At 39.7% G+C, this 24,645-nt stretch overlaps 1 protein-coding gene across 1 annotated transcript in view; it reads left to right on the top strand.

Annotated features, from left to right (window-relative positions):
- The window catches only part of fibcd1b (fibrinogen C domain containing 1b), a 110,541-nt gene that overhangs the window by 61,050 nt on the left and 24,846 nt on the right, over positions 1–24,645 (top strand). Inside the window, exon 6 of the mRNA XM_030743232.1 lies at positions 15,979–16,075. Within this exon, the coding sequence (XP_030599092.1) occupies positions 15,979–16,075 (97 nt within the window). The remainder of the gene's footprint in view (positions 1–15,978; positions 16,076–24,645) is intronic.

Genomic DNA, 24,645 nt, shown 5'->3' with positions numbered 1-24,645 from the left:
TAGCAGCTTGTGTGTGTGTGTGTGTGTGTGTGTGTGTGTGTGTGTGTGTGTGTGTGTGTGTGTGTGTGTGTGTGTGTGTGTGTGTGTGTGCGCGCGCGCGCGCGCGCGCGTGTGTTTCCATGCATGAATTAATGTTTGCGCACTTTAGGTAAAAATAGTTTTTGAATGCAAGCACGTTTTCCTGTCAGGCTTTCCATCCATTTTCCAAAGATGCAGCAGTGTCAAAGTGAGCAGACTTTGCGTATGGTCCTATAAAAGGATTAACAGCTCAGATTGAGGTGATAATAAAGCAGTTACTGATCCGGCCTGGCGTGTTGAGCTGATTGTGATCACGCTTGAGCCTCATTAAGAGATCAGCGTGGTGTGATCCAACTGGGGCAGGTAGGGAGAGGAGATGCATGGTGAGTTGAGTGGCTTAGTGTCTGTTTGACGGCTGAGCTTAAATAAGGAATGAGCCATATGCTGCCACCTCATTAGCATACTGACATACTGTAGCACTGTTGCAGAGACTGCTGCAGACACACTGAAAGATGAGTAGGTTATTCGGAAGAGGGAGGGAAGAGAGGAGCGAGTGGGACTCAGATGAGACAAAGAAGGGAGTCGGCTTGCTGAAAACATCAGAATCTGAAAGGGGGGGAGAGGGATAACAAAGGTGCTCGGATTAAAAAATACCATAAATGAAAAGCAATTAGATTTTTTTTTTTGCTAGACTTTGAAATGGATAACTTAAATACAATCAAATGTTTCTGCTCTGCAGTATTTGCAGTGAAAAGGTAACCTTTTGGGAGCCTTGTGAATTGTAAAGCTGTCTTACGTAGATTTAGATGTCAATCAGCAGAGCTGTAGCATCAGTCAGCGATGACCTTTAAGAGAATGTGTACCTTAAAACAGCAGATAAATATGTTCACTGGATATCACAAAGCAGTTCCAATAGTTTTAGCATATTGGTGGTTGTGGTGGTGGTGGTGTGTGTGTGTGTGTGTGTGTGTGTGTTCATTCTCTTCCGCTTATCCAGAGCCGGGTCGCGGGGGCAGCAGCCTAAGCAGAGAACCCCAGGCTTCCCTCTCCCCCAGCCACCAACAGCTCATCCGGAAGGACCCCAAGGTGCTCCCAGGCCAGCCGAGAGATATAATCTCTCCAGTGTGTCCTGGGTCTACCCTGGGGCCTCCTCCCCGTGGGACATGCCCGGAACATCTCACCCAAGAGGTGCCCAAGAGGCATCCTAGTCAGATGCCCGAGCCAGCTCAACTGGCTCCTCTCGATGTGGACGAGAAGCAGCTCTACTCTGAGCCCCTCCTGAATGGCCGCACGCCTCACCCTATCTCTAAGAGATAGATGGATGATTTCTGTTTCATTGTTATAAGATTTACTTTTTTAAAAAATGGCAAAAATTAGAGATCACCACCTGTTTTAAATGGCAGCATTTTCAAAGAAAATGTGTTCCATGATTTCATAATGCCACACATGACTCATAATCAAGCAGTTAAAATCAACACAGCCACCCACAAATTCCACTATTTCTAACATCATGAATCGGAGATTAGCATTTAAAAAAGCTCGTTCTAAAACTATACATTAACAATAACAAAGTTTTTTTCATCTAACTGTTTGTGAAGCAGATGATGTGATCTTGAGGGGGGGGGGGGGGGGGGGGGGGGGGGGGGGGGGGTGGGGGGGGGGGGGGGGGGGGCTCTTCCAGAGTTTCGGAGCTGGAACTGTAAAGGATCAATCAGCTGGAGAAGCCAGTCAAGTGTTTGGAAGTACAGTATTAACAGCTCCTGATCAGCTGACCTAAGCATTCAGCAAAAATGGATTTTAAAATGAATCCTAAACTGCACAGATAGCCAGTGTAAGAATTCCATAATCAGAGAAATATGTTCATGTTTCCATTTACCAGTCAGGAGTCGAGCAGCAGCATTTTGTACTAACTGCAGTTGTAATAATTGTGACTTTCCCCCACTTTGGCATAAAAGAAATTACATTAATCCAGTCTGGGTGTGATAAACGCATCGATCACCTTTTCAAGGTTGTTTAAAGAAAGGAAGTGTTTGACTTTAGCTAAGAGTCTTAACTGGGAGGAGGTAGCTTTGACGACAGATTTAATCTGCAAATCTAATTTCAGAGCGGAAGTAAAGCCAACACTCTTCATAAAATGTTATAATTCTGCTACTACATGCTGTTTGGGAGGTTAAGGAAGGCTCCCCTTGATGAAACCCATTGCCATACAATAACTAATTCTTAAAAAATATATAATTTAAAAAAATTACAAGAGAAATTGTGCTAAAGAAGCAGCCGCTTGTGGTGGTCAAAGGCGACTTCTCACAAACTGCAAATCCCGTAAAATAGGTTGGAATTTTGGTGAAGTACCTAATAGTTAGAGAAAGAGGTTTTACTATAATTAAACCCTGTTGTAAAAGTAAAAAACAATGCTAGATTTCTCCACAGTCTGTCATTAACAGTGTCACATCAATAAATAGATTTAGAGGGCTTTAGTGGGAAAAAAATGACAATGGACCAGGTTCATTCAAAGACTGAGATGGACAGATGTAGGAGAAGAATGCTCGCTGGTTTTAGCAACTCTGTACAGTACAGTGGAGGTACGTACAAGAAAGACAAATCAGTAACAGGATCAACATGCTGACTGTTCTTGCTATGCAGAATATGAGGTTCCTGTGCTGCAGGGAATATTTTCTATAGCATAATGACTCATATGTCAAATGGATATAAATGTTTTTCTTCCATTTTTTTAAGCAAAGAAGCTAAACAGGATAAAAATAAATGAAGGGAAAAAAAGGAGTCCCAGATCAAATCTGTGTTGCCTAATTACAATGATATGGTTAGCTGCTGGAGACAGTATTCTAGTTTTGACAGAGTTGTGCATCATGGATAGGGATAGTACAGATAACACTGATCAATATAGCTGCATACAGCAAAGTCCTTAGTGTACTTTAGTGTTCATGGAGAAGAGAAGAGAAGAGAAGAGAAGAGAAGAGAAGAGAAGAGAAGAGAAGAGAAGAGAAGAGAAGAGAAGAGAAGAGAAGAGAAGAGAAGAGAAGAGAAGAGAAGAGAAGAGAAGAGAAGAGAAGAGAAGAGAAGAGAAGAGAAGAGAAGAGAAGAGAAGAGAAGAGACATTCCTGCAGGTTGATGCGAAATGGTTGTCAGAGGAAACTGGTCAGTATTTCTTAACTGCCATAACTCATGCCCTGGAGACTGTCGGACAACAGAGGTAGGAGGGATGATGGCAGATGTGTGTGTTTTGTTCTACATACGTCTACATACAATAAATGTCCGTTCAAATGTGCTTACAGGCCCCCTCAATCAGACACAAATACTAAAATACACACACGCGCGCGCGCGCACACACACACACACACACACACACACACACACACACACACACACACACACACACACACACACACACACAATCCATTCACCAAAGTAATCCTTTGGGTAAGCATTGCCTTCTGCAAAGGGTGATTTCAAATGCCATTTAAACACACCCGTACGGCTTAGGGTAATGTCTTCTATTATTACTATTTTATTTGTTAAAAGGAAGGGCCTAAAAATGACCACGGCATAAATAATTAATGAGAGCAGATATATCAAAGTGCTCTGTGGGTCTGCATTATCAAATGGTGCTTTTATCGAAAGCACTGCAATCACTCTCAAATATTCAATTCAGCTAAGAACTGAAATGTAAAAGTTTCAGATTGAATGTACGATTGTGTGCATGTTGTATCACTCCTCGAGAGGCTTAGAGTGCCTTTTGAGCATGTCAGAGTCAACGCTATAGGCTTTTCAGTATTTCTATCTGACGTCAGGTTCCTCAATATTTCATGCCCCTTAGTTTATTGGTTTGAAAAAAATAAAGAAAATCCAGGATGCAAGTTTCTCTAGTTGTTTCATATCTCTATATGATTTCTAAGGCAGAAAATAGAAAAACCCAAGAGCATGATCTCAGTATGATCTCTTTCTGTTCAAAATGTACTTTGTCCCCCCTAATATTTACATCCCATGAACTTAACAGTCACTCTATCCTGATTCAATTTCTCTGTTATTTACTTTTCTAGACAATGAAGCAGACATCTATTTGCAGCCTAAATATCTGGCATAAGGAGATAATATTGTGGTGCTGAGACAGAGCATGAGCTGTCCACTGGAAGCATTAGAGCAGGCAGTGTCAGACATGTCCTTTAGGATATTACTGCCATTAGGCTGGGATGAGTGCTGTTTTTTTGGGGAAAGGTTAGACAGCTGTAGGAGAAATGCTGCACAAACATTTGCTGATTTTAAATTTCCTCTCTGAGCAGGCACACAAATAGGACTCGTAACATTGCTGCCGTTACCATTAAATGGAAAAGCCTCAAGTTGTTTCATTTGTTACTTGCAAATGCAAAAGAAAGAGATCGCTGCAGCCGATCAGTAGCTGATTAAGGAAGAGGTTAATGATTTCTTCATAAGCCTCGGGTAATCTGTGCTTTTAATGACAGTCTTTGATTTTAGCATGCTAAAACGTTAAACTAAGAAAGGAACATCTTAGTGTATAGCTGATCAGCATCTGAGCATTGTCACTGAGTGTGCGTCAGCATGCTAGCATTAGTCTTTAGCTTCTTAATAGCCGTGTTTTCTACAGTTTCTTTAAGTAGTCCAGGAACAGTTTTCCAAGCTTCTTGAAGGACATTCAAAGCTCTTCTTTAGATGTTGGCTGCCTTTTGTTCCGTTCTCTGTCACGATGATCCCACACTGCTTCAATAATGTTGATGTTTGGGCTCTGCGGAGGCCAATCCACGACTGATAGTGTTCTATTGTGTGTTTTTCTATCCCAGTATATTTTTATTGCACTGGCAGTGTGTTTGGGATCACTGTCAAGCTTAAAAATAAAGTCGCTGACAATCAGATGATTTCTAAATGGTATTACGTGGCAAATCGAAATCAGATGGTACCTTTCTGCATTCATAATTCCATCGATTCCCAAGATCACTAGGTGAAGTGTAGCCTCCACCATGCTTTAAAGATGGCTGTAGACACTCACTGTTGTACGTCTCTCCTGACCTCCTCTGTACATATTGACAAAGATTTGAACCACAAATTTTTAAATTTGAATTCATCATTCCATCAGACTTGTTGCCACTAACCGTGAGTGGAGCTCCTGTGTAATTTAGCATACCTCAGCCTTTTCTCCCTGTTCCCCTTTTGTAACAATGGCTTCTTGACAGCTACCCTTCCACTGAGACCATTTCTGATGAGGCTTCATTGAACAGTAGATGGATCAGCTGCAGGGCCAGATGCATCTCTCAGGTACTGTCAGGTCTTTTTCCTATTTCTTGAGGACATGACGTTCAGATACTGTTCATCTGCTGTAGGTGTTTGGGGGGTTTTTTTTGGCCTGCCACTTCTGCTCTTGTCCTCCACTTGTCCAGTTTCCTCATATTTTTTTAAGGACACACTGGACGCCATGCAGCGATATGGCAAGTTTTTGGCTAATAGCTCTCCAGAAATCACCTTGTTTGTGCAAAAATACTATTCTATACTGTACCTGTCAAACTGTGCTAACTTTGGCATTTCATTTTATAACTAAAGAGATGGAAACAAATTATTTGTTTTTTACAACAGGCTAAAAGTAGTTCTTTGCTAACTTGTATGTTATGTGTAGACACAACACTGGTTCATCCCTTGAGTTTGGTGCCTTTTTATGCTTGAATCATTCATAGATCAGAATTAAGTGACTTAACAAAAAAATAAATAAAATGGTCAAGTACAATGACTTAAAATGAATGAAAAAGCAGCCAATGTCCTAAAAATATATATATAATAAAGTCTTGTTTGAGATTTTTGCACAGTACTCTGTATCATTTAGAGGTTTGAATTATTATTTTGGTTGTAATGAATAAATCAGTTTTATCTTCTTTTATCTTGGCATTTGTTACCAGTATGATGCTAAGTCCTAAAGTCTTGTACTGCCCTTGATCTTTGTCTACATGAAGACTTTAAAAGAATGTTTACAAGCCCTAGCAGAGATCCACCTGTGTTAACCCAGTTTCTCTTAATCCCTTAACCAAAAAAGGAAAACCAGATTTCTTATTTATATGATGTTTCTGAAATCAGGTTACCGCTGGAAGCCAGGAATAATCTTTTTTACTTAAGTACATGTAAATGCAGAAATACGTGTGTAAGCGGGAGTGAAAAAATAAAAAAAAATAAAAAAGCTCGTGGATTGTGTTTGTCCTTCTGTTCTCGTTTGCTGCTGCTGTGTTCGGAGCACATCTGTCTTTCTGATAGGATTATAAAACATTCACCAGCAGATGTTTGCACTCCTCTTTGAAGATAGCAATTGTGCAGACTGTTGTGGATTTATGAGTGCTTTCATCAGACAGTGTTGAATTTGTCACCATATCATCAATATTCTTAACAATGTAATCAAACTGTTAGGAGCTCCTCTACCCATCTGTTTTGATCCATCTTATGAAAAGCAGCACGAAGCCGCCTTTGGAGCTGATATCAGTCTCAAATCTTGTTTTTGTGTATTTATTTGATCTTATTTATCTCCTCTTTATATGTATATCTTGATTATTTCCGTATTGTGTCCGTTTTCCATAACTGCTGCTTTTTGATATAATTCCCATGTGTGATTCAGTTTACCTTTATAGCGGGTATTCTGCATTAATCGCTCTCTGAAGATGTTACCAATTACCTTCAGGTAGTCAGTAAAGCAAGTGACATCTGTTGCCAAAGCACCAAACATATAAGCATAGTGTGCTCACAGCATGTAGCCTATATGCCAAGAGCTAACAAGCTATTGGCATAATGCCTTTTTTCCACCCAGTCACATGCCAGATTGTAAATCTCCCAGAATCAGCTTTTGAGTGCTTGTGTTGATTCTTCCCTGTGTTCTGGTCTGTCAGTCAGAGTGTCCGTCTGTGCACGCTGCAGGCTCCCTGTAGTTGACAGAAAGCCTGCTGAAGAGCTTAAGGCAGCTTGTTAAGTAGCCTCCATCTACCGCAGAGATTACAGGGAGCTTAATGTAATCATGCCTGTGCAATAGCCCCTGTGCTGGGTGAGATGGTCATTAAGGGGTGGATATTTTCTTTTTAATGTTATTTTGGCCATTTTTTTTCTTTTTATGAGATTTCTTGTTTGCGTGTCAGCCTAAAAGTACCTACTGTGTTTGCATACAGCATTTAGATGTTGACCTGATTTTTTTTTTTTTTTTTAACAAGCTGCTGATTGCAGTTGCTAAACACAGGGGTTACTTTTTTAAAGAGCTGTCAAGGGAACTTGACTTTTACCTGTCTAATACTTAAATTATGGTGATTTGCTGACACAGACACTCTAGCAAAACATGTTACAACAGCCACTGGCACCCTCAAAAGTACTTTTCTTCATCTGAATGGCCTTTCTGCCTTTGTGCTGTAAATAACTGTTCCTCAAAAAAAAAAAAAAAAAAAAAAAGAAAGAAAGAAAGAAAGAAAGAAAGAAAGAAAGAAAAAAAAAAAGAAACCTTCCTGAAAAAGTGAACCAAGATCCACTCCACTGAGGTGACAAAAATAAAGCTACATGTATTGCCATTCCCTTAACAGACTTATAACTCGGTGACATCTTGTCATAAACAGAATTAGAAAGTTTCACCCTGTTAGTATATCCACATGTTTTTTTTTTTCCCTTTTTCCAGGAGACATAAATAAGCAGTTCAGTGCCATAGCTGAGCATTTTCTTCTTGGAACTACAGTGTACCAATGTCAGCCTCAAACACATGGATTTAGACATCCAGGATTTTACTCTAATATTCCTCAGGGAAAAATCCCATCAGCTCACGAGGTAGGGCTAACTTGTCAGTGCTTGCAATCGGGAACAGGTTTTATTTAACACAAGCAGCTTTTTATCATCTGTGTGATAATGTAGTTGAGCACAAGGCTCATATTATCCGTGTGCACTGTTTCATTTCAGCTCAGCGCGTTTTGCTGTCATTCACAGATGCACCATTTTCTCTGTCTGTCTCTGTCTCTCTCTGTAGTGTGTTTGTGTGTGCGAGTATGGCAGAGCAGTGTGTTACCTTGCTGTAAGTGCAATAATAAAAGCTCCCAAACATGAGTTTATGTGTCTTAAGGCTTTGTTTTGGGATGACAGTTTTGTTTAGACTTTACCGCTGGCACCTAGGTCTCGTCCAGTGTGATGCAGGCACTGTGGATTCTTTTCACTGCCTCTCACCTGAATTACCAGAACAGCCTCCTCTGTGTATTGCACTGGGTTTGTCTCTCTTTTAACAAAACACACAGTTGGACAGTGTGGACTGGCAGTGTGCCCCCATTCATCTAGCAGGAAAAGTTGTTTGCTTGCTCAGGCAGTCTGCAGATGAATAGTGGAGAAGTGGGCCGGGGAATTTGGAAAATGATAGATCCTCCCATGCTTAATGGGGCAAGGAGTTATATCTAGCACAGAAATATCTTCCAACTCATTACAGTAGCAATAAATCCATTCATTTAAGCTTGCTTTAATGTTGAAATGTTGCATTTAAAAAAAAATAATGGATGAATGATGAGCTTTAATAATAATCCTTTTAGGGAAGTTGTTTATAGCAGTTATTTAACGAAATAATCAAATGTAATAAGTTATATATGAAGATCAAGGGTGGAGCATGTGCATATTCATGCACTTGTTTCAAGTAGCCGTTAATATTGACATTGCCATGAACCCCGGCTGTATTCAATGTGGGCTTTCTAACTTAATTTTCGGGTGGTTATATGCTATATTTTGTGTGAGTGAACCCCAGGATCCTTTGCTCAACCCTCTAATAAAATTGCTGCTGTATCATAACTGCAGTTCTCAGCGTGTGTTTGGTGAGAGCGTCGCCTGCCCCTCACCCACATAGAACAAGTCAGCTTCTGACCTTAGCAGAAACAACTTTGATGTCAGGTACAGCCCTCTAGCCAGACATTGTGTGTGAGGATTTGTCATTTGGGATGTTAAGCTGCATCCTAGTGGAAACTGTGTGTGTACGTGCTGAACTGGGTGACTGATTCTGTTTCCTGTTTTTGAAGGTGTGGATGAAAAGCTGCCGTTCTGTGACACTTAATATCTTACTATAATGATCGTAGTGTATGTGTGTGTGTCTGTTCCATAACTCCTCCTACACGCGTTAATCAATCTGGATGAAACTTACTATATAAACTGCCCGGGGTACCAGGATTATCAGCATCTACAGAGCTTTTGGGAATTCTTTTTGTAACCCTCAAATCTTTACAAATTATATATGTTATGTGTAGCAGCTGATCTCCACATGAACGTGAATTGTCTCTTTAATGTAAATGCATTCAGTGCAGTATAATTCTAGATACAAGATTTACTTGAACTATCTGACTATATACAGTGATATAATGACGGTAAAAGAATAACACGATAAATTAGCACGTGCGTCCATGTTTTGATTCACGTGTGAAGTCAGCAAGCGCCACAGGTTCTTTTAAAATGGGTTCTGACGCTGTGCTGAGTGTGTTCTGAGAAAGTCGATCATATTGTAGGAATCTGAGCAGACGGTAGTCGTCACAACCTCACTCAGACTGAATGTGGATGTGGATGAGTGAACTGTGAGGTATTGGATTTATTGCTCGATGGTATAAATCAAATCAGGAGAGTGAAGAGCTCCACTTGGGTGGATGAGTTATAGCATGAGGTCCAGGACCCTTGAACAGGAGAAAACATATGCAGGTGATATAGGCAGCTGACCATCACAACTTACTGCTCATTAGCTTCAAATTTCTACCTGTTCCTCACTTAGGTATGTTAGTGATGAAACAGGCGAGGAACAGAACATTTGAATCATACTCACAGACTCCAACATGAGAGCGGAAATAAACACATTTTTGCATTTACTTATCATCATGAAGTAAATGCTGATTGCTCACTTTAATGGCTATAGAATAAAAATACCAATGGCATTTGGATTGGATCCCTTTAGATTGCTTCCAAGTGCAATTATGTTTGCCACCAGGTACTCAATCTCCAGGGAAAATGAAGGGTCGATTTTGCATCCAAAACAGACGGCACAGTTTGTTTATGTTCTCTCCAGGTTGCTGAAATGGTGGGATTTGGAACAACTTGAGTAATTGTGGAAGCAGTATCTGGCAAAAGAAAAAGAGCCTCTTAGTCGGAGGAGCCAGTGAAGGTGAAGAATGAGAGTAATAGAAGCTAAAGTTGTCCGTTACCCATGTAACACTCAAACATCATTACAACACAAAACGAGAGGCACTGTGAGAGCGCAAAGCTCACTCTCTGGGATGTTATTTGCTTTCAAAGGAATAGTTTTGTATTTTGCATTTATTCATTTTGTTTTCTTTGTTCTTTTTAAATGACTTGAGCTTGTTATATAATATGATACTACACTATATTTCTAACTAAACAGGCAGCTCATTCTATCTATTGACAATACTGTCTTTAAAAATAAAAAAACATTTTAGGGTCAACTTGAAAGAAAGGAACACGTGAAATATGAAAACTTTTCAAGCTATCGTGTTTACAGCGCATGTAACCACCCTGGCGGAGGTAGAAATATGAACACAGGCATGCAAACACAAAAATAATTGCATATGTAGAAAAATTAAATTTATTGATCATGTTTAGAAGCACATCAGCAGTATTTCAAATATATCTGCACTCACACAGACAGACTGAGTGCAAAAACAAGCACGCAGTTTAAGATCTACACGTTTTTTTCCACTTCTAAAAACCTTCCACCTCCCAGTGTGGATCAGCTCCTCAAACATGTGAAAGAAAATGATTGGTGTCTCTTCAGAGCTTCATGTCTCCAGGGAAGACACACACACACACACACAGATTCTGACCTTCAGGGTCAACATGCAATTAAACCTCAGATGGGCTCTTGAGTATTACAAGAATACTAGCTTTTGGGAGGGGGGGGGGCAGCAAGACAAGTATGTTAACCCTAATATGACCTGAACTGCTTGTTGGTTAACCTGCTTCTGTGGAGTACTGCTCCGTGTGACCACGCTGCAGTGCTGCAGAACCGATTCACAGTATTAGGTAGCTGGTATGCCAGCATCTCAGATTTACTCTCAGAACACAGCCCCTAAATTACAGTGCTAGTGAGAAAGGTTAATGAAGACTCGAACATCAGCTTCGAGGATGGCTGCTGACCTTTAGTTTACGAGCCAACAAAATGAATTCTAAAGCTATGCCTTCATTTTACCTGAGCGCAATTTTTTCCTGATATTTCAGCATCAGTGGGGCAGTAGTTGGAAAGAATGGTTTTATTCTCTCAGTTCTGTCTTGTATCTGACATGTGTGTTGTATGTCAGGTGACTATGTGCGCAGCTCGACAGATCTGAGTGATTTATTGTCCTGAGCAATAGATGGTCCAAATCAGAGTGCAAGGCTTAAGCTATTACTATTAGAAATCCTTTCATAATTTCAGCTAATTTGACAGTAGTGAAGAAGAGCGTTAAGTGGAAGTGAAGAGTAAAATAAGGAGGCTGGAAAGTCATTATTGTAAGGAGAAATAGTGACGTGGGCGTCATTTTTTCAACCTGAATTTAGTTTCTTAACTACATTGTCAAATATTTCATTACTAATGAGCCCATGTAATCAGGGGAACACTGTCATTTAATATTAGTTAAAACAAAAAGACTTAATTGTTACATGTTTTTTTATGAAATCTAAGATAAACTTTTATGAATATGAGCGGCTGCAGCACAGATTGTAGAGCAGCCTGTCTGCTAATCGCAGGGATGACAGTTTGATCCTCGGCCCCTCCGCATGCAAAGGTCTGCTTTGACCACTGAGCTCAAAGTTGCTCCTGACAGCAGGAAATCTGCCAGGCATGGCAGTTGTGTCACCACCAGTGTGAACTGGCAGGGAGCACGGTTTATTTACAAATGAAAATCATTAACGCAAAAATTCAAATACCTATCGTGATGTCATCGACGCTGAACTAAGTCTGTCATACACTGTCACGCATTAGATCAATTTGTGCTTCATAGTAGGCTAGACCATAGAGACCAGTATCCTTTTTTTTTATTATTCATATGTCCATTTTCCAAGCTACTGCATTAATTCAAGTGGCTAAAAGTCACAATGTCTTTATGTGAAAAATACAGCTAAAATCCCTGAGATTACATTTCTGCTATTTTCATTCAGCTTCCCTGCATATGCTTGACACCATGTGGTAATTATGGTAAGCTGAACATGTTAACTCAACGTGACTGCCATTAACTCCATTCTGACACAAAATGTACAATATGTGTTAATAATAATAGAACTGAATTATAGTGCATTTGCCATCTATCCATCTGTGCTTTCAGCTGTTGGGATGTGAAATTGAGCTACGCTCTAACTCTGTGTATGAATGATTAATAACATTATTTACAGTTCAGACAGTATTTGGACAGTTATACATGTAGCAGTAAAGTGCCAGGTTTCAGCTTTAATTTTAATTCTATTTTACATCAATATTTAACAAAGTGGGTGGTAGTCATGGCCCTTTAAACACATGGAACCCAAACTGCAAGGGTTCAAAATAAATTGGACACTTGGATACTAAATGTTTCTTGGAGAGCTATCTGTCATTTCAAATGTAGTTCATGAACCAAAAGCCTCGCACATGGATCGTGGAGAGTTGATTTAGAGTTGCCATTCAGACTGAGGGGGAGTTGTCTGTGAAAAAAAAAGCTATTTTTCTCTCTCGTTCTCTGATATATATGAGAGCTGTCATAGGGCGAGAGGCAGGGTACACCCTGGACAGGTCGCAAGTCTTTCAGCTTTAATTCAAGGAGTGTAACTCATGTATAGCATTTACTGTTTAGGGGTTACTGCCATTTTTATACATAGTCCCCTATTTTCAGAGGCTCAAGAACAATTAGACAATTGACTGATAGATAGTTTTAAGCTCATGTGAGGCCTGCTATTCCTTGTTATTCCAAATTAAGAAGATTAAAGATCAGGAGTTGAACTTGCATTTGGTAACTGTTCACTGGAACTCTCAATTTGAGGTCCAAAGAGATGTTGGTGCAAGTGAGGGAGGCCATTGTTAGGCTGAAAACCCAAATTAAACTGTCAGAGAGATACGTCATATTAAAAAGAAGGAGTGCACTGGCCAGTTCAGTACCACTAAAAGGCCTGAAAGACCGCAAGAAGACAGATACTTGTTTAAGAAAAACATGTGGACTTTAATCACATCTCAGCTGCTTGATTTAAGATGCAAAGAGGGGGTGCACAGAGGCAGAACTACAAAATAAGTATCACTGTCCAAAAACATATGGACCTAAATGTATAAATATATTGCCTTACATTTGAGTAAGCAATCTCAGATTGAAGGCATAATACCTTCTCTGTCAGATTTTTAACATTTAGCAGAAAAGGATTCCGAACATAAGGCCAAGCAAGAAAAGTGCCAGACTAAAGGCAGAGAGATGCCATCACGAACTGAGAGCTGAGAAAGAGCTAACGGTGGCAACAGTAAAGGTCAGGGAGAGCATCGCCATTCAAAGATGCAGTATCTATGGGATGTAAACCACAGACCCAGTGTATTTAACTTCAAGTTGAATGTGCTGAAGAGTCTCAAGAACCTTTCAAATACTGATGGTCTACAGTGTATATTCTGTACACTCTAATGTTGAAATCTGCAGCAATTCCATCAACTGTGTGGAAAATTTAAAATGATGCCTATTTTTTTCCCCTTGCAGTTGACTGAGGATACAGAACAATTTATAATAGCAGAACAAGTAAAGTAATTTGTGAATAAAATAGAAATTTGCTCTCTGAGATAGGGGTTGTATTTAGGCATAGCAAAATACTGTAAGGTGCACAGTTAAAAGTCAAAGAGTTAGGACACTTGGTCAAGTTGTAGAAGTTCCTGGCTCCCTCCTTTAACGGCCCCTTCAACAGTGTTATTCTACGAAGGCTTTTCATGATCAAGACCAAGACATCTCACATCACCATCTTCCACTTGATCCATAAAATGAAGCTGCCCAGCCAACAGTCACTGATTTGGGATATCACCAAGGTGAAGATCTCCACTGTGAGGGTTACAATGCCTACAACAGGAAGGTGGAGGTCAGGTGATGGCATTTGACCACCTGGCTTTGGCTTCTCTCAAAGGTTAAGTGCTACTGTCACAACCCAAGCAAAGGCAGAGAGTTGGACGGGCACTTTGGAAAAGCTCTTGGAACTTCCTTACACCCATACATCGGATTGTTTTTGTTGGAAAATGTTGGCTATACTAAATCAATGAAAAAATAGATAAATAACACAACACTTGTACTAACAGCAGTCAGTCACACTGCTTTCAGACTAATTAGTAGATTCAAATTCATTAAAAAGAGTAAAATTCTTTGTGTCATCTTGTGAAAATTAAGAAGTGCAATCACTGTCATCATTACAGGCAGCTGAGACACTTGCTTGATGGTCCAATTCACCGCAACTAGAGCAAAGTATGTGAGAGTCTTATGCAACAGCTGATGCAGCTTCCTTTGTTTCACTGTGAGCAAATGGTTGATTCAGATCTCTGCAATGAGATACATGTAATGCATGTTTAGAGGCAAAAGAAAAAAGGCAGCTGTGTAGGCTCAACTTAAAAAAGTGGATATGTTGCATGAGATTCTTTTTTTTTTTCTACTTTAAATCATTCCCATGAAAGGATGAAATAAAAGCAAAAGCCTGGTACAACTAGCAATAATTGTCTGTGTAGCCAATACATAATATATTGTACTCCTCTGTGCATCATTCCTTTGAGAGTCACTGTTGTCCAGAAACTATTAATCACATCTCAAGCAGCTATAGTGTCAGAGCTCTTGTTTTATCCTATTTCACTCAAATGTGTTTTAGGAAATAATTTAGCTTTGTTAAAAAATGAATAACTGACAGACATTTTTAAAGTGTTCCTTTACATCTTCATGTCAGACATCAAAGAATAATACATAAATAAAAACCCACATTACCATCACTGACTTCAAAATGAGCCCGGGTAGTTACCAGCATCAGTTTGAAGACAACCGTTTCTGGGATTTGAAAAGAAATCGATCTTTGGAATCACGCTTCGCTTAGGACGAGGAGAAAAATTCTTGCAGTGATAAGTGATGATGATGATTCAGTAATGAAGATTAAGATGATCATTTTGCAGACAATTATAAGGATGAAGATGATTAGGATGTAACCGCTGCTCAGCAGGATTTCTTTGTCTGTGCGGATGTTAAAAGCAAATATGGCTGTTGGTGCCATCTGGTACTTTGTGCTATGCTTGGGGATTAGTCATGCTGAATATATACTGTCTCAGGGAATTTCTTTTGTCATTTCGCCATTTACACGGTCTTCCAACAGTAGGTCCTAGACCATTTTCCATCTGCATGCATTTCCTCTTCGGAAGCACATTTCCAATTTCCTTTCATCTTCAGCCTGATGCTTGGGATGTCAGCACTTGTAATGGATAGGGTATTTCATAGGGTACTACAGATGCTGCACCCTCCCACATGCACACGCACACAGCTAAGCTAAATTGCTAAGTGTCTGCTAATATTTTCCTTGTTTCTCGTACTGAAAGGGTTGCTATAAAAAGCCTATCACATAATTTCATTGCACACCACTGTTTTAGAGAATTTTGTGATACATGCTGAAAAGCAATTTCATCTTTCTGTGTGTATTTAGAATGATCACTTTATGAATATCATCTCTTTTTCTGGGATTTTTCAATTACATATGCAGATTCCGCTGCAATTTGATTCAAAGTCAGTCAAGATTTAATGGATTCCTTTTATTATCTTCCGACAAATTGCCTTTTTAGTGGGAAGAGCGTTTGCATTATTCATTTGTGAAAGAGCAAGCATTTATGAGTTCATTTAGTTTAGTTCTGGATGAGCTCAGCGACCAACAGAGGGACTCAGAATGAGTCATCACAACGGATGATGAAGCACACCGTGTGAGATGAATCTCATCTGACCCCTGAACTCCTGTCTTGCTGTCTTGACTGTGTAGGTGATTCAGCGCAGGGAGGACGGCTCGGTCAACTTCTTCAGAGGATGGGAATCTTATCGTGAGGGATTTGGCAAGATCACTGGAGAACACTGGCTGGGTAAGTATCTAAGGTGTGCGAGTGTGTTCCGCAACGTGTGACTCATACGCAAGACTTCTGAGGATTGCGAGCCAAACTCAGGAAAGTAGATTTCACACAGTATATAAATGTTGGTCATCTTGTGATATGACAGAAAACGGAAAGCGAGAAAAACACTTAGTCATGTCAGGTGATGGAGCAAGATGAAAGAGACACCCAAAAAGAGGCAGACAGATAGAGATGAGTTTGACCCTTCACAGCATCAACAAATCAGTAATAGCTGCATTACTGACAATGAAAAATGCTGCAGCAGCAGAGAGAAAGAATGTTCCAGCAAATACAAGAGAATTTTGTGATAACTGCTCAGCACAACAGCATCACAACACAGGCCAAAAGACCTGCAGTGCAATAACAATATTTTTATATTTCATATGGCAAACACGCAACAGTGTAATTATTATTCTTTAACCTTGCAGCTTTTCAGTGGCCACCGTCTGCTTAAAACAAGTATTTTTCAATGAGTGCTTTTCCAAATCCTTATATTTCTCGCTGGCAGCCAGGCATATTAGTCTATGCCTCCCCTCAAAACTTGACAGGCAAAGAATGCCAACAAAAGAATTAATTCAACTGTGAAATTATCAACTTTTCCGAAGCCAAATTCTTTGCCTTCACACCACTTCTCATTAAATGTACCAAAATATTTCTTCGTGGAGGAGGAGGATTCATGCCCATCGTGGTCTGAACACAAGTTTCTCACAAGTATGAGGGCGACTTCATGATAGCTGACTAAATTAGAAACAGCTCCAGTAGAAAAATTATTTGCTCTTATGTCACTAATTCTGTAGTGACATCTAGTCACTATTTTCACAGATACTGTCAATGTCTTTATGGGATATTAGTAATTGCCACATGATGTCAACTCTTATCCTTTTACACCCAAACAACTCCATCGGCCAAAATCACCGTGAAACTGATTTATGTAAACCTGCCATTAAACACGAACATTTGCCTTCGAGTGCTCACTCATCATAAGAAAAGAAGGAGACAAGAAGCCCCCACCACACCCTCTCAAAACAAAATGCTACACATTTGTAGAAACATTGAGCAGCCAGGTGTTAACGAGCTATCATCGTAGTGAGTGTGGGTAACCCTTTCTCAACACTTTGCTCAAGTTCAGACTGGTAGAGCAAGTGGCGCTCAAAGAAATCTATTTCTGTAAAAGCAAACATTCAGAGTCAAGGTCATGGACGTGCCATACCAAAGATATTCTGCCATCGGCACTCTAGATTAAAGCTCTCCTCACTCACACACACAAAAAAAGAATAATACCATGCACAGCATAAGCATCTGTGGGCAGCTCAGCTTGTAGGCACACTATGTATTGTAGATTAATTGTAATATGCAGTAAATGATTTTTTTTTTCCTCTTTGTGCTACAAATTTGGCATGTGAATCATAAGGTTGCCATGCCCCAAAGCATACCCTGAGTTATTTTTCCATTTTACCCTAAATGGAAGCATCATTTACAAAATGAAGTCCATGCAGTGTCAAATTTGCCTTTAAAGTAGCAGCTGAAACCATAAACTCATTAGGAGAGTGTAGATTTTTATCAATCACCATACATGAGTGTTAGTAATCATTAATAACTCAGAGTGTGTAAATACAGTAGGCTGGACTGAAGACCCACAACATGATATGGGTGTGCATGGTTTTAGGCACTTCACCAACTCCATGCTATGCCCTTGCTGGACATGGGAATGCTCGTGTTCCATTCATAGCTTTTGCAGAATTTATGTGAATTAATGGAGCCTTAGGTCTCTTTGCTGACCTGAGGCCATTACAAAATGCAGCCCATAACAAAAAAAAAAAAAAAGAAAAAAATGTGGGTAGAATTCCAGTTTAGATGGTCCAGAGGCACACGGTAGAAACTTAGTGGGAATATGGAAAGCTCTGGATTTAACAGACTGAATTTGAATGAGATTGCACATTACTTTGAACCTTTCAGAGCACTCTTGGTCATTCAGGCTGTGCTGTTGTCTACCACCCCCCCCCCCCCCCCCGCCCCCATCGATTACCCACACGGCAAAAATGAAAAATGGATTCATGCTTGCCTGTAGCCTAAAAAAAAAAAAAATCATTGCAACTCCTTCCTCCAGACCAATATTGCTCACAGCTACCGCCCACCATCTCTGAGGTTTTGTGCATTTCTCATTATCATAATTTGCTCCTAATTCTGAGTTTCGTTGCATTTGCTGAACTGCTGATAGTATGATAATAGTGATAACAATAACACAAAGAGAAGAAACATTTTCAAAAAATAAATTAAGACATACAGTCACTGTTCACTTTATAAGAGACACCTGAAATATTTCATTTTCCAGCACAATCATCTCCAGGGTTTACAGAGAATGGTCCAAAAAAAGAGAAAATATCTCCTTAGCAGCAGTTCTCTGGGTAAAAATGGCTTGTTGATGCCAGGTCTGAGGAGAGTGGTCAGACTGCTTCATTGTGATGGAAAGGCAACAGTTACCCAGATAACCACTCGTTACAACCAAGGTATGCAGGAAAGCATCTCTGGACATGCAACATGTCAAACCTTGAAGCCGATGGGCTGTAGCGGCAGAAGACCACACCGCAAGCCGGTGCTGTCAGCTAAGAAAATGAAACTCGGGCTACAATTTGCATCAACATTGGAAGGAATTGGAAGAAAAATAGAAGACTCGATTTCTGCTGCGACATTCGGATGGCAGGGTCACACTTTGGCGTAAACATCCGTCCTGCCCTCTGTCAGCACTTCATGCTGGTGGTCTGGGGGATTTTTTTTCTTGGCACACTACAGGCCCCTTAGTGCCAGCTGAGCATTTTTAAACACCACGGGCCTACCTGAGTATTGCTGTTGACAAGTGTAGCCATGGAGCACCTTTGGGATGTGGTGGAATGGGAAATTCATAACATGGATGTACTGCAACTCTGTGATGCTGTCATCTCAATGTGGACCGAAATCTCCAAGGAATGCTTCCAGCACCTCGTTGAATTTATGCCAAGAAGAAGTAAGGCAGTCCTGAAGGCAACAGGGGGTCCAACCCAGTACTAACAATGTGTACCTATTTAAATTATCTTTATATACATATATATAAAGATAGATATACGCTGTATATTTTCATGTTTGCATCATATGTGTTAATTAGTTGAACATTTTAATTTGTGTCAATCCAAAGAAATAGTGCAACAGTCTTTTCCACTTGGGATTTGCTCTATTTCTATTTATGACAAACTGTCATTCACTGCGAGGGATTTGAAATGATCTGAAGACTATGTTTCATATATTTTATATTATATTATTCATGTCACATTAGCATTTGGCTTCTGATTGTATTGTAGTATTTTGTGTCTTTAAATTGACATCAAACACCTGTAGTTATCTAGGTACAATTAATGTCAAAGCCGCAGATAACAAATTAAATTTATGCCCCAAAAAAAAAAAAAAAAAAAAAAATGCTTTCCACATGTTGTGTGTGTGTCAAGGTAAAACCAACATATTGCTGAATAAACTCCCAGAGGACTAAGTATAAAGAGCATAAAACTGGGTCAAGGCAATTTCATTGTCACAATCAAATCTATTAGACACCTGGTCGCCGATGCTGATGCAGGCTTGTCTACCTGTAATGTAGGTCCTGAAACAGTTTAACGCGTTCCCAATGGGACCAACCTAGTTTTCCAGATGGCCTATTACAATAACAGAACTTGGTCTGCAGTGTCAAATCCAGCAGAAGAAGTATAGACAAATGGTCTGCTGTCATATTCACGGCTTCTCTCCTGCCTTTATTGCTTTAAGCTACAGCTAGAATTCATGTTATTCTTTTCTTTTTTTTTTTTATTCTGAACAAAGAAAATATTATAAAACTCGAAGGCATCAGTGCAGTTTGTGTAGTTGAATTTGTCAGAAAATAAAGCTCACATTGTTAGGTGTATGAAGGTCTAATTGTAGTTGAGTTATTTTTTTTTTAGATACATTAGATCCATTAAAGTATGTAAATGAAGATATTTACAACTTCCAGTCTCATAGATTTATCACTGAAGTGAGCATACATTTGTTTTGGTTTCCCCTACTGTATTTAAAGAAAATAGAAACACTCAACACACTTCAGCAGTGCTCAGTTTCATTAACCAGTGGAGCTTAAACCTTTTAATCAGTGACAAAATGGAATTCTGGTTTTTGGTAACTCCCGTAAAAGGAACTGATTTTCATTTCTTGTCGTATGACTGCTGGATTGAATTGCAGTTATCCATTTAAGTGATTTACAATTAGAGATGTTCTGATCCAACTTCTTTCAGTTCCAGTCCAATACTGATACCTCAGCTTAAGATATCCGTAGATACTGAGTACTGATCTGATGCCAATGTTAAATGAATACGCTGTAATCCTCGCTGTGAGGTAGAGAGTGGGAAAAAAAATTCTTTATGTGTAAGTCAACAGGCTTGAACATTTATTTCCTAACTTGGCAAAATAAAATGTGGCAAATAAATACATCCAAGAATATAATTTTGCTTATTGTGGTGTCAAAAACAACATATAACTGAATTAAGTGGATCAGTTATGGATTAGCTCATTGTCACCAATACCCGATCCAGATTTCCGAGTCAGGATCGGTCCAATAGCCGAATCCAAATAGCAAATCGCAGCAGCCCCATTTAAAACAGAGAGAAGAGTCATCTACCCTGCCCATTCCTTTTATACTGCAACCATTTTGCGGCTTATATTTCACTAATCAGTACACATTTAAATGTCACTACAAGAATAATCTCTAAAGCAAGAGAGATCTCTAAGAAGACACTAATCTGATGCGGCAGCTGGTGCACAGAGCCATCGGAAAAGTTGTGTGGAACTGCTTGAATAAGAGCAGGCACTTTAAAATAAAATACCAGGCAGGGCTTTTTGGTCAAACATCCATCTATCACTGTCTACCATGAGCTGATATAAACCAATCACATCAACGTACCACAGGATGCAGTGAGGGGGGAACAAAAAGCACAGTTATGATCTCAGTAGATTATATTTTTGGCATGTCAGTTTGTGTATAAATTTACAATTTCCAGGTGATTACATGAAGCATCTGTGTATCATCAGATTTAAACTGTATCCTATAAAGATGCTGAGTGGTCCAAACAAACTGTGGATTTGCTCGTGAATCCAGCTCTGAGAAACCCGCTGCTTTGCAATGCAAAGGGGACAAAAGACAAACTGTATTCTGTAATGTAATATCACATTCTTAAAGATGTAGAAACTTGCACTGCACTATGATTCTTGAAGTATTTATGGGGGGAAAATTGTCTTTATATTTTCAAATTTTCTGGGATTTTTATTACGGATTTTCAGCTTTAGAAGCAGCGGTCTTCGGCTTGAGACCTGGACCTTGTTTGATGCCTGCTTGCCTCGGCTCTATGCTCTACGGAGTGGAGCACATATTGGAACTGGTGTATTAAGAGAATACAGAATCTCCTTTTATATGAGGAAAAAGTTGGTTTATTGATATAACAATGTGAAATCAAATCTGTTCTCCTTGCCTTCAGGCTCTTTCCATTAATGTTAAGCCATTCTATCCACCACAGGAGTTTTTCTCCTTTATTTTGGCGAGTGTTTACATCCTGCCACAAGCCTGTGTGAGTGTAGCACTGCAGTGCATGGCCGCCCAGATAGCCAGTATGAAGAAGAAACCCAAACTCTCTCCTCATTATTTCAGGGGATTTTAACAGAGCAAACTTCAGCCAGGAACTGCACAAATCCAGACAGTATATTAAGTATCCCACTGGGCAACCCACTGTCATGGAGTATTAAAGGATGTATACAGCCCTGTTCTTCAGCAGCTTTTAGACCGTCTCATCACTCATCTTCTCTCAGCTTACAGGCAGCAGATAAAGTCTGCAAAGCCTACGGTAAATACAGTGGGAAATGGGTCTGATGAAGCTTAGTGAGCATGCAAAAGATGAAACACTGATAAGCTGAAAATCAAAGCTCATACCTCTCACTGGCACCGAGTCATTCACTACACAAGTTACAGTCCCAACTAATTTCACTTCATCGTTCTCTAGGAAAGCCCAGGCCTGAGTGGCTCCTGTCACAGCTCTTCAGCAAATTGCTCAAATTGTTTCAAATTTTTTTCTCTGAATATTCCACAGTCCTACTACACTCTGTAACCTTTCATTCACGGTGTTCAGTGTAAACCCCTGCCCTGGTTTTATTTGTCTACTAGGCAAAAGATGTTGGCTACTCGGGCAATGTTTAGAGAACTGTTCATAATTTTATGCATCAGTTCCTGTTCTTGTCCTGGCACCCCACTGCTTAAAATTCACTCCCTCGACTTACACACACACTGTTCCACTTCAACCTTTGGATCACAAACTTCCATAAAAACAGGATGGAATAGGAGAGACTAGGAAATTTACATCCAGTTCTGGCATTCTCCAGGGATGTGTGTTCTCCTCACTGCTCTTTTCAGTGACTACAACTGTGGGCACACTGGTCTTATCTGAGGCTCAGCTTTCACCACGGCCTTCATACTTCACGCTGTGGCTGCCGTGGAAATTTTTTCGGTTTAGACCAAGCTGTTCTAGAAGGGACTGTTTACACACTCCTACATTGGCCTTGTCCTGTTGGATTTCCAACCGTTGCAGCCCACCCACACAGATGCACCATGCTGCTCCTGCCTTTTCCTTCTAGAGATGCTCATTGCTGTCACCACTGTCACAATACCCGTATTTTGGCAAAAATCTGTCTGCCACATCCTGCAGGGGACACACTTAGGCCTTTTAGATTGTTTTAATCCAAGACAAAAATGTTAATACAGTTACTCAGCTGTTTAATAAGCCAGCTGTGGAAGCTGTGAGCTGAAAATAAGCTTTATTAAATTCCTTTAAAAAACAGCTTCAGCCTCAGGCTGTTGGAACTAAAAGTGGATGATAATGTTATGGATCGTGTTCTTGTTTCTCTGACAATTTATGTCATATCTTATAACAAGAGATGCAAATCAGAATCTGCAAAGTTAGACTTTAGAGCTGAAATTATTGCTGTGTGATATTGTTTCACATAAATTTTGGCTCAGGGATTAAAATGGTTACTCATGTTGAAAAAGACTGTAAGGGTACGACTGTGCAACTATTATACAACGAGAGATATGCTATATGGACAAAAGTACTGGACCACCTACACATTACACCTACAGGAGCTGCTTGGCCATGGAAACCCATTCCAAGGAGCTCCGGGCGCACAGTTTTTGTCCTGATGTTAATGGCAAAGGAGGTTTGAAAGTCTGCAGTTGTCTGTAATGTTACATGGTCACCTTGTGGTTGAGTTGCTGTGGACATTTAATGAACTGGTCTATGTCAATCAGCTAATATTGCATACCTGTCTTCATTATGCCATGGACATGAATTTTGCCTCCACCTGTTCTTTTTGTTTTTGTTTGCTTCCTTAAACAGTAGCTAAAAATGAAAGCTCATGTTTTGCTTTTGCAACTTTCCTTCTGTGTCCACAATACTGGTATTCATTTGCACTGCAAATACAGTTGCTTGGGTCAGATTATTATCACATTGTTCACATATAGCATCTTTTATGTATTTAGATTCTCCAGGCAGACTATGGGAGGTTTCATTCAGTATTTGCCATCTAAGTCAGTACTGTTTTCAGTAGCCTGTTAATTACAATCACCTCAATCAGATTGTTTGGGGCAAATTTATTAAAATACAGAAATAAAAGAATTAAAATGTTAATAAGAATTAAATAAGAGAAAGAATGATCTGAATATATATATATTAAGATACCAATCAATGCTTTGTGCAGGTATTTGAAAAGAAAATCTGAAAAGTGATAGTAGCAGCATCTGGCATTTCCATTATTGCCTTTCAGCACCACTAAATTGTTTATTCCTCCAAGTATTCTGTGATCCTTTATTTCCTAAGCATGCCCAGAGAATGTGCCATCATTTGTGTGATGGTCCCCAGCAGCGCGAGTGTAAGAACAGTTTAATAAGACCTATGCGTCTTTACTGCTCTGCCTGGAAGTTTTCCTTTATCCGAAGAGTGCCTTGTTGTGATCTAACATACCTCAAGATACGCTTACAGCAGCCACTGAAAAGAAATAGAAACAAAAAAAAAAACCCTTTCCCTCCTCTACAGTCTTTTTTTTCTCCTGTCTGTCACCGAAATTGCACGCAATTCGGCTGAAAATTGCGTTATCCACTTTACATACTGCTCACCTTTAACGAGTGGGGCACATGCAAGTACTGTAATTGAACTCTTCGCCCGCCCTGAGTATTGTAAGCTCATGTGATTACAGGGAGGTGAGCGCCAAAGAATAAGACACTTATGTGTTTGTGTGTGTTTATGTAAAAGTGAGACTGCAGATGGAAACCATGCAGGAGGATGACTGTAATTTGGAGATGGGAGTTTTAAAGATTTGGCTGTCAGTTCTAGTCCTCTGACGGCCACTTCACATTAAAAAATAAATAAAATAAAATAAAAATGTGCCTGTAAGGAAAGAGGACAAAAAAAAAAAAACTGTGGATCATAGCAAAGTCAGAAGTTAAATTGTTTGTT

Source organism: Archocentrus centrarchus, chromosome 12, assembly GCF_007364275.1.
Source record: "Archocentrus centrarchus isolate MPI-CPG fArcCen1 chromosome 12, fArcCen1, whole genome shotgun sequence".
In the NCBI taxonomy this organism is placed as follows: Eukaryota; Metazoa; Chordata; class Actinopteri; order Cichliformes; family Cichlidae; genus Archocentrus; species Archocentrus centrarchus.
This window is presented reverse-complemented; position numbering and strand designations above follow the sequence as displayed.